Genomic DNA, 10,455 nt, shown 5'->3' with positions numbered 1-10,455 from the left:
TTCAGTGCAATCCCAATCAGAATCCCAATGATGTTCTTCATGGAAATAGAGCAAAGAATTTTAAAATTCATGTGGGGCAACCAAAGACACTGAATTGCTAAAGCAATCCTGAGGAAAAAGAACAAAGTTGGAGGCATCACAATCCCTGACTTCAAAATGTACTACAAAGCTACAGTAATCAAAACAGCCTGGTAGTGATATAAAAACAGGCACACAGATCAATGGAACAGAACTGAAAGCCCAGAAATAAAACCACACATCTACGGACAGCTAATCTTCTACTAAGGTGCCAAGAACATACAACGGAGAAAGGAAAGTCTCTTCAATAAATGGTGTTGGAGGGGCTGGCCCGGTGGTGTATCAGTTAATTTTGAGCACTCTGCTTCGGTAGCCCAGGGTTCGCCAGTTGGCATCCTGGGTGTGGACCTATGCACTGCTTATCAAGCCATGCTGTGGCAGGCATCCCTCATATAAAGTAAAGGAAGATGGGCACAGATGTTAGCTCAGGGCCAATCTTCCTAAGCAATAAAGGAGGATTGGTGGCAGATGTTAGCTCAGGGCTAATCTTCCTCAAAAAAAAAAAAAAAAAAAGAAAAAAAAATGGTGTTGGGAAAATTGCACAGCCACGTGCAAAAGAATGAAAGTGGACTATTATCTTTCTATGCACACAAAAATTAACTCAATGGATTAAAGACTTGAAGGTAAGACATGAAACCATTAAACTCTCAGAAGGAAACATAGGCAGTGCACTCTTTGACATCAGTCTTAGAGGATCTTTTCAAGTACCATGTCTGTTTGGGCAAGGGGAACAAAAGAAAAAGTAAGCAAATGGGACTTCATCAGACCAAAGAGCTGCTGCAAGGTGAAGGAAACCAGGATCAAAACGAAAAGACAACCCACAACCTGGGAGAACATATTTACAAATCATATATCTCACAAAGGGTTATCCTCCAAAATATGTAAAGAACACAGCAACAAATATCAAAGAATCCAGTCAAAAAATGGGCATAGAATCTGATCAGACATTTCTCCAGGGAAGTATACAGAGGGCAATAGCCATGTGAAAAGATTTTCAACATCATTAATCATCAGGGAAATAGAAATCAAAACTACACTAAGATATCACCTCACACCCGTTAGAATGGCTATAATACCAAGAGAAAACATAGCAAATGTTGGAGAGGGCATGGAGACAAGGGAACCCTCATACACTGCTGGTAGGAATGCAAGCTGGTGCAGGCAAAAAAACCACCAAAAAACAAAAATAACGAACGAACGAAAAGAAACAGGCCCTGCATGTCCACCTGGGGCAGGAAATGGGACAGTGTCTGCTCCTGGAAAGTCCTTGTCTTCCCCCATCACAACCCCTCTGTCCTCCCAGAGGTCGTCGCTCCGGACATGAAAATCATTTACCACAAGCTGAATTGCTTCAAACAACACACATTTATTACCTCACAGTTTCTGAGGACCAGGAGTCAAGCCATAGCTTAGCTGGGTTCTCCCGGGCTGCAACCAAGGTGTCTCTTCTGAGGCTGTACTGGATGAGGACCCTTCCAAGCTCGCATGGTTGTTGGCAGCATTCAGCTGCCTTCCAGCTGTCGGCAAGAGGCCCTCTCCACAGGCAGCCCACAACATGGCAGCTTGCTTTTTCAAAGCAAGGGTGAGGGTTTCCCGGCAGTAGAGGCCTCAGTTAATTGTGGAAGTGACATTCCATCCCCTTACTGAATTCTGTGGGTTAAAAGCAAGTCATAGCACCCAATAGCATGGGAGGGAGGGACGGAGAAAGAGAGAAAGAAAGTTAAAATAAGTGCTGGCCAGGATGTGGAGAAATTGGAACTTTCATCTGCTGCTGGTGGGAACATAAAATGCTGCAGTCGCTGTGGAAAACAGTCTGGCAGTTCCTCAACAAGTTAAACAGAATTATCATGCAATCCAGCAGTTCCACTCCTAGATAGATACGCAAAAGAACTGAAAACAGGAACTCAAACTGATAACTTGTACACATGTTCATAGCAGCATTATTCACAATAGCCAGATGTGGAAACAACCCAGAAATCCATCAACAGAGGAATGGATCAGGTCTATTCATACAGTGGAATATTATTCTGCCATAAAAAGGACTGGCATTCTAATACATGCTACAATGTGGATGAGCCTTGAAAACATGCCAAGTAAGCAAGAAGCCAGATGCAAAAGACAGACCACATATTGTATGATTCCATTTATATGAAATCCAGAATCGATAAATTCATACCGGTGGAAAGTAGATTGTGATTTTCAGGGGCTGGTGAAAGAGAGAAGGGGGAGTGACTGGTAATGGGCACAGGGTTTCCTTTTGGGGAAATGGAAGAGTTCTGGGACTGGATAGTGGTGATGGTTGTATAACATGAATGTACTAAATGCCCCTGAGTTGTACACTTTAAAGTGGTTAAAATGGTAAATTTTGTGTTATGTGTATTTCACTGTATTGAAAACAAAAAGCAAAACTCACTCAAAGGGAGGTGGCTACACAAGGTGTAAACGCCAGGAGGCAGGGTCACAGGGTCCACTTCACAGTCTGTCCCCACTGTTGTTGTTATGACACTTTTTTTTTTTTAAGATTTTATTTTTTTCCTTTTTCTCCCCAAAGCTCCCCAGTACATAGTTGTATATTCTTCGTTGTGGGTCCTTCTAGTTGTGGCATGTGGGACGCTGCCTCAGCGTGGCCTGATGAGCAGTGCCATGTCCGCGCCTAGGATTCGAACCAACGAAACACTGGGCCGCCTGCTGCGGAGCGCTCGAACCCAACCACTCGGCCACGGGGCCAGCCCCATGACACTTTTTTTGACTATGCTTCTTGTCTTAAAGTCTATGTGTCTGATCTCTGTCCTTATTTGGATCAGTTAAGTCACTTATAGTCAATGTAGTTAACAACGTGTTCAGTTTTGTTGATACTGTCTTATTTGGAGCTTTCCATTTGTCACACCCATTCTCTTTCTTTTTCTCTCCGTTTTTGCCCCTTCCGTGGGGGATCATTTTAGAATATTTTAGCATTCTAGTTTTTCCTCTCCATTAGTTTGGAAGTCATACACTCTATTTCTGTTCTTCTATGGGTGCCCAAGAGATTACAACACACACGTAATCTATTGTGCTGGGCTGACTAGTGGCCCTCAGAGCATCCAGGCCTTAATCCCTGGAGCCTGTGAATGTCACCATGTGTGGCAAAGGGTTTTGGAGATGGGAGATGGTTCTGGATTGTCCACATGGGCCTACTGTAGTTACAAACATCCTTCTAAGAGAGGGGCAGAGGGAAATTTGACTACAGAAGCAAGCAAGATGCTCCTTGCTTTAAGTATGGAGGAAGGGGTCAAGGACCAGGGAATGCAATTCTAGAAGGTGGAAAAGCAAAGAAGTGGGTTTTCGCCCAGGGCCTCCTGAGGGAGCACGATCTGCTGACGTGTTAATTTTATCCTAGCGAAACTGACTTTGGACTTGTGCCTCCAGAGCTGTAAGACAGTAAGTTTGTGTTGTTTTAAGGCACTAAGTTTGTGTTACACCAGCAATAGGAAACTGACACACTCACCGGAATCTAAAGTTATGAGAATGTCTCTTTGCCTCCCAGATGGTACAAGGACTTCGGAGCACTCAACTCCAGTTGAGTCCCTTCAAGTTTCGTTATTATTGTCTGGTGTGTTTTATGTCTGCCTAGATCTTTTCCCCTTGTTAACCCCATAAACATTATTTTATGTACAGTCAATGTTTGTATTTACCACTTTTTTGTTATCCCTCCTTCTTACAGCTCAGACCTCTTCCTAGGACGCTTCTTGTGCCTGAAGTGCATCCTTTAGCAAAGTCAGGATAGGGCGTGGCAAGTGAGGCCCTGGGCACAGGGTTTAGGGCAGAGCTCCTGCTCAGGGCTGGGCAGGAGCTGCAGCCTGGATCATTTCTTCTGACCTGTTTTTAAGACACGAGTTCTCTCATGACTGTGTTTTATCTGTTAAATTCATCCATTGAATTTTTATTTCTGATGACTATATTTTTCTTTCTAAAGGTTTTCACATGTGCTGTGTCACTCTTTATATTTTACGGCTCCCTGCAGACATTTATAGTCTCGTCTTTAACTTTTTAAACATAGTAAGCCTACTTGTAACTGAACCTGACATCTTGGGGGCCTGTTCTGCTGACACACGTCTGCTGGCTTTCGTACGTGGTGCCTTATGTGCTATAAAGTTCCATTATCTAGGGAGGATTTATTTGCTCCTGCCAGGTGCCTGGGGTCCATGAGGGAATCCAGGATCACTTTATATGAATCCACAGCCTGAGAGATTTTGGAGGAGACCACTCAGGTGATATGAACTTGGGCTGCAAAGCCACAGTGTGTTAGCATGTGATTTCAATTTATCAGGAAGTTATTTTCCTTTTTCTGCTGAACGCCAAAGTGTTTTGTTGTTGTTTTCAGTCCCGGTGTTTGGGGAGAGGAGGGAATTGTCCAGCGGGTGTAGCCTTTTGGGGCCCCAGCTTGATGGGGAAGTGTCCCCTGTTCAGCACATGACCTTATGCTGGCCCTTCTCACCTGTGAGCCGGTGAGAAGGGAGACCTCAGGCTCTGTGGTTCGGGCGAGTCCCTCAGGCCCAAGTGGTTTAGGTGCTGTGATCAACTTTCTGAGTTCTCACCTCTGCTTGGATTTTGGCCTGAAAATTCTATATCGTGTTGTTCGCTCTTTGATGCTTTTAAGAAGATGTAAACCACTCTATCCAGCATTTTTAGTTATCCATAAATGAAGCTGGAGCCTCTCTTCCCAGGTGGGAAATGGCAGCTCAGAGCAGGCAAAGCCTTGGTGCAGTGACGGGGCCCAGAAGCTGAAGGAAGAGCTGGGTGTATCTGGAGGAAGCCCCCCCCCCCAAAAAAAATAAAGACAGGAAAAATGGACAAGTAATCTCAGTGTATAAGGTAGACCACAGGTCTTCTACAGAAGAAGGGTTTCTGTGGGTTAATGTGACACAGAGAATGCCACAGCAGGAAAATGGGCCAAGGACACAGAAGTGGAGAGGGGGCCAGCAGTCCTTCCCTTCCCGGTGACCCAGTCAGTGGAGGCCCCCCAGTGGGGAGCTGGGGAGGACGAGGCACTTGCTTCCTGCTGAACCGGGAGGCAGTTTTAGCCATATTATCAATAAGCCATAGCAACCGGCATCCTATTCACCCCAGAAATTCCACTTCTATAAAAATTCCCCATGGAAATGTTTCTATGTTCGTGCGTAGAATGTTAGCTACAAATATTCCAGGTAAGGTTCTCTGCAAATTATTTGTAAAAATGAAAAACACAAATGAAAAATCACTCATGCCCCCAACCACTTTCCTTTTCTCGGGTTGTATAAAGCATGGTGACAGTTGCCTTCTCTGTCTCTTTGGTCCCATGCCAGTGGAAAACTGCTGCCAACACTTAATTTGTATCGTTTTCAGGTTTACTCTTGATTATATCAATATAAAAATGGATTTACGCTCTCCCCGTTGGCCTGCAGGGCGCTTTGTTATCTGAATGTCTTGGCGTTGTTCGGCGTCTGACCTCATTCTCCGTAGTGGCTACACAGCAGTCCCTCGTGTGACTCCACCATAATTCATTTGACTTCGCTCCTACTGATGAATGGGTTGGTTGTGCACCATATTTTTTCTTATTTCCTTTTTATTTCTCTGCTCTAATAAACAGTTATGCACAGAACATCACTGTGCACACATCTTTATATAAGTGTGCGCCGCTGTTTTCTGCAGGATAAATTCCCAGAAGCAGGATTGCAGGCGTAGAGAATTTGCTCTTTTTGGGTTTAAAGGATACAACCCGTGAGAGATGTGCTGGAGCCTGCTTGTATTACCTTGTGTTAAATTTTCAGGAATTCTGAGAGCTGGTTGTTAAACACAATCACTAGTAAAAATTAAATTGTATTAATTTAATTATGTACACATAAATAGGTCATGTTAAAAACAAAGGTAAATACTGAAAACGCATTCCTTCCTAATTATGTTACTATATTGTACTATTATCTATGTTGTTGTTACCTGTGTTCATGTCTCTTGTGTCTGGACAGTGGAAATACAACACAAAGGCGCTACTTTGTATCTCTTCCTCACTTCCCAGGCCGGCATATTGACAGCTTGAAATCAGCCGTGAGGGCAGTATTTACCCCGTGGAAACCCCCTACCCCTTCTTCCAGAGCGCCAGTGATTAAACATGTACCAGGCCACAGGTGTAAACAACTGAATTACCCTCCCAAAAGGTTATCCTGAGCTACACTTCCACCACAAGTGTATTGAATCTTGCCTTCTTAATACTTTTTCATGATTTTTTCTTGTTGTTAATGAGCATTTTCATTTGCGTGTCTTTGTGCATCATTGCAGATGTCCATTGGCTCTTGGTACACTGTGAGTTGCCTGTTTACCCTTTAGCTTATTTTTCTGTTAGGCTAACTGATGTTTAAAAAAAAAAAAAAGGTCGAGGGGGTGAGAAAAAAGAATTCAGAGGTCTGTGTTGTATAGCAGAGATAATAACATTTTGTCTGCCATTTTTGGCAAATATTTTTCTCCCAGTTCCTCTTTTAACTTTACTTACAATGTCTTTCTTTTGCCCATACCGGGTTTTTTTTCTCTTTGTATAGTCCAGTGTGTCCACTTTTTCCAGTGTCACTTTGAGAATACCATTTCTTAAGAAAAATACATCTAAATGTGCCTAGAAGGACCTGAAAGGCTGTATATGAAATGCTCTTGTTTTCTGGGTGGGGCGGTGTCTGGGTGGGGCGGCTTCTGCCTCTGTGTGTGTGTGGTATGTTTGTGCATGTGTGTCACACGTGTGCTGTTGGCTCTGACTCCCGTGTTCTCCATTTGTTCACATGTGGTTTCCCCATGTGTCAGGTGGGAATTGGAGGAATAGTGGATGTACTGGACCCACGGGGATACCCAGGAAGGTGCATTGGTTATTTTCTGAAGTTTCTGCAAGGACCGTGATTGATTTTACGAGAACAGTTTTTCAAAAGAAGCTCTGACATCTGTCTTCTTTGAAGTGTGGGCTGTAGGTCGGGCTCCTGGCTGGCGCCCTGGCGCACCTTGTCTGCTACATGACTGGGTGCTGGGGCAGGACCCACCTCCTCCCAGCATGTCGAGTCTGGCAAGCGGGGGCCTTCCCCCCAAGCCTGCTGGCTTCCCGAAGGCCCCAGTACCCCTCCAGAGCCGCTGGGTATGGTCGGGCCAGTTGGGCCCTGCGCAGGTCCCGGTCTGCGCCGGCAGGGGGCGCCGTTCCCTAAGTTTTCGGGGGCCGCGCCCTGCGCACCCGGGACCCCGCCGTGGGCTCTCGGCGGGTGAGGGACCAGCCCGGCTGGCCCGGGTCCCAGAGGAGTCCGAAGCGAGCAGCCCCGGGAGGTCCGGCCTCGCCAGGGACCTGCCACCCTACTCCCGAGGGGCTGGAGCCGCACGCCTGCGCCCCGATGTGGCCGCAGCCTAGGGCATGTGGGTCACGGGTTACGACGTGGGCTTTGGGACCCGCCTTCCCAAACTCGCCTCAGGCCCCAGGGGTGGGGGCGACCTGAACCCTCTCCCTCGACCACCCAGGGTGCCCGGATGTGACAGTGACGGCTGTGGCTCAGGCTCTCCCAGACCCCTCTCTTCCCCTGGGGGGCAGACGCCCACCCGCCAAGCCGGAGAGAACACTCTCACGCGCACCGGGCTTGCTTTCGGGGACTTTACTCCGACGCTGGAACCTCGCGGGAGGGGCAGCCGGGGGGCCCCGCACCCACCGAGCCCGGGTTTAGCGACAGTCGGAGGCCAGCGCCGAGATCACGTGGCTCAGGAACTTGACCAGCGAGGCCTGCAGGGTAGGGCTGAAGTCCCCGGGGAAGTGCCGGGCGAGGGTCACCAGCAGGCAGTGGGCCAGGAGCTGCGGAGAGAGGGGTCGTCCCACCCGGGGTCCGTGCGTCCCCGCCGCGTCCCTGCGGGGAGCAGCGGTCCCGCTCCGGCCCGCGGGCTCACCTGGAAGCTGGCGGGGTCCACTCGCAGCTCGCGAACGTGCCGGTGGCGCAGAGCCGACAGGGCGCGGGGCAGGTCTTCCAGGTGCTCCAGGGCGAGGGTCAGCGCGTCGGCCACCTTCTGGCCGTGGGCTTTGACCTGGGCGGAGCCGAGGCTCAGGTCCAGGTGGAGGAAGTAGGTCGTGGTGGAGGGGAAGCCCAGGAACATCCTGCAGGAGGAACGCGAGAGAGGTGCGTCCGGGCGGGAGGGGCTTGGGGAGCAAAGGCTGGCGAGCCGGAGGGCGCGGGGCCTCCGCACCTCTCCAGGGCCTCGGTCGCGTAGACGCCGACGTTGCTACCCATCTTCTTCCACAGCGCGCGCACGGTCGCCCTGTCCGCCGCCGCCAGCGCCATCGTGAGCCCGGCCCGCGAGCGCGCCTGCGCCCCTGGGCGGCGGGTCCCCGCGGCCTCCGCGGGCGCCACTCCGCGTGCGCCGCGGCTCTGCTCGCAGAGTCCAGTCCCGAGGGGTCCGGGAGCGCTCGACTGAGCGTCTGCTCCGGCCTGGCACACTTCCAATCACCCTGGACGCCGAGGCCGCCATTTTTGTGGTGTTTGCTGTATGGAAACGAATATTTAAAGTGTATTATTGTTATTAGATGACATGAATTTTAGCACGCATTCTGGTATGGAACGTCAGCTTATTCTACCTCCCTCCCGAGTCCTTTATGGCACCTCCCTCAGTCTGTGTCTCATTTATTGTATAGAATGAAGATACCAAGTTTTCCTTCGCAAGACTGTTGTGAGAGTTAAATGGATAACAAATGTCAAGTGCCTGGCTCCCAGCTCGTGTTCCTCTCAGGACAATGGACGTTTATCGAGTACCTAGGATGTATCCCACTAAACACAGCTAATACCTATGCAGTGCTCGTTCTGTGCCAGGAAACACTCTACACTGTTTTTTAAAAATTGTGGTGAAATTCATATAACTTAAAATTTACCATCTTAGTGGCTGGCCCCGTGACCCAGCGGCTAAGTTCACGCGCTCCACTTCAGCAGCCGAGAGTTTGGCTGGTTCGAATCCTGGGCGGGAACCTGACATGGCTCATCAGGCCACGTTGAGGTGTCCCCCATAGTACAACCAGAGGCGCTCACAACTAGAATATACGGCTATGTACTGGGGGGCTTTGGGGAGAAAAGGAAGGGAAAAAAAAGAAGGTTGGCAACAGTTGTTACCTCAGGTACCAATTAAAAAAAAAATTACCATCTTAGCCATTTGAAAGTGTACAATTCAGTGTTTTGAATCACATTCACAATGTTGTGCAACCATTACCACTCTCTGGTTCCGGAAAGTTTTAGTCATCTCAAATAGAAACCCTGTGCCCTTTAGCAGTCACTCTGTAACCCCTCTCCTCCAGCCCCTGGCAGCCACCAATCTGCTCTTCTGTCTGGTGGCTTTGCCTATTCTGGACATTTCCTAGAAATAGAGCAGACAGTATATGGACTTTTGTGTCTGGCTTCTTTCCGCATCGTAGCATGTGTCAATACTTCATGGCTTCTATGGCCAAATAACATTCCTCTGTATGGATAGACCACATTTGTTTATCTGTCATCCACTAACGGACACTTGGGTTGTTTCCACTTTTAGCCCAGGCCTTCCTTTTTCCTGGTAATAAAATAAGACTGTCTCTTACTGAGAGCTCATGCTGTGCCACCAGCTGTGCTAAGAGCATCACACACTGAGGCAGACCTGCCATCGCATTTTCCAGTGGCGACTCTTGGGCCCAGGAAGGAAAGGGCCTGCCTTCAGGGAGGGCTCAGAGCTGGATGGCTGCCAGGACCAGACACCTCGAGCCCTCGCTCTGAGGCCACAGGCACTAGGAGGGGGAAGCACGTGGAGTGTGGCTCCCTGGCCCCGGCTCTCCTCTTCAATGCCCCGCTGGGGGTGGTTGGGGGGCCTCAAGGGTGCCAGCCTCAGGGCAATGTAGTGGGTGCCAAGCTGGGCCCCAAAACTGGGCCTCCAGGATATCAGTGTGAGCATCCTGGGAGTGGTACCAGGTGAAAGGCATGCATTGCCTGACACTTGCAATTGCACTCATCACCCCTGATTCCATGTAGACTGCATGTATTTGGAGGCAACTCCAAGGGAGCATGACCTCTGTCCTCCTCAGCGCCCAACTCTGGGAGGAGCGCTGGGAGAGCTCAGAGGTCCTAGGCTGGAGGGCTGCCAACTCTCAGATCAAGTGTGTGTGTGTATGTGTGTGTGTGTGTGCCATTAAATGTAAAGGTGAAAAATGAATTCATTGCTTGAATAAACCCGTGTTGAGTCTGCAAGGTTCCGGAATGAAATGCAGGAAGAGGCCAACGTGCACAGCAAAGCTCTCCAGGGTGACAGTGGGGGGTTGCAGCAAACCCCAGGCAGCCTACCGGCTCCACTCCCTCCTCCGCCCTTTTCTTCCCTTCCCTCTCTGCCCGCTGCTGGGAGGTCCTTGAT

At 49.0% G+C, this 10,455-nt stretch overlaps 1 protein-coding gene across 2 annotated transcripts in view; it reads right to left on the bottom strand.

Moving 5' to 3' along the window:
* Positions 1–6,889: 6,889 nt before the first annotated feature.
* The window catches only part of HBQ1 (hemoglobin subunit theta 1), a 3,768-nt gene continuing 202 nt past the window's right edge, over positions 6,890–10,455 (bottom strand). Inside the window, exons 1-3 of one of the 2 annotated variants that reach the window (XM_046667892.1) lie at positions 8,284–8,525; positions 7,990–8,194; positions 7,318–7,897 (exon numbers count right to left, since the gene is read on the bottom strand). In XM_046667892.1, coding sequence (XP_046523848.1) covers positions 7,769–7,897; positions 7,990–8,194; positions 8,284–8,378 — 429 coding nt within the window. In that variant the 5' untranslated portion in view covers positions 8,379–8,525 and the 3' untranslated portion in view covers positions 7,318–7,768. Of the gene's footprint in view, positions 7,898–7,989; positions 8,195–8,283; positions 8,526–10,455 lie in introns of those variants that run through there. The other variant, XM_046667893.1, reaches the window with a different exon arrangement.

Source organism: Equus quagga, chromosome 7 (genome assembly GCF_021613505.1).
Source record: "Equus quagga isolate Etosha38 chromosome 7, UCLA_HA_Equagga_1.0, whole genome shotgun sequence".
Taxonomy (NCBI): domain Eukaryota; kingdom Metazoa; phylum Chordata; class Mammalia; order Perissodactyla; family Equidae; genus Equus; species Equus quagga.
The sequence above is the reverse complement of the archived record's forward strand: the minus strand, read 5'-3'. Positions and strand labels throughout refer to the sequence as shown.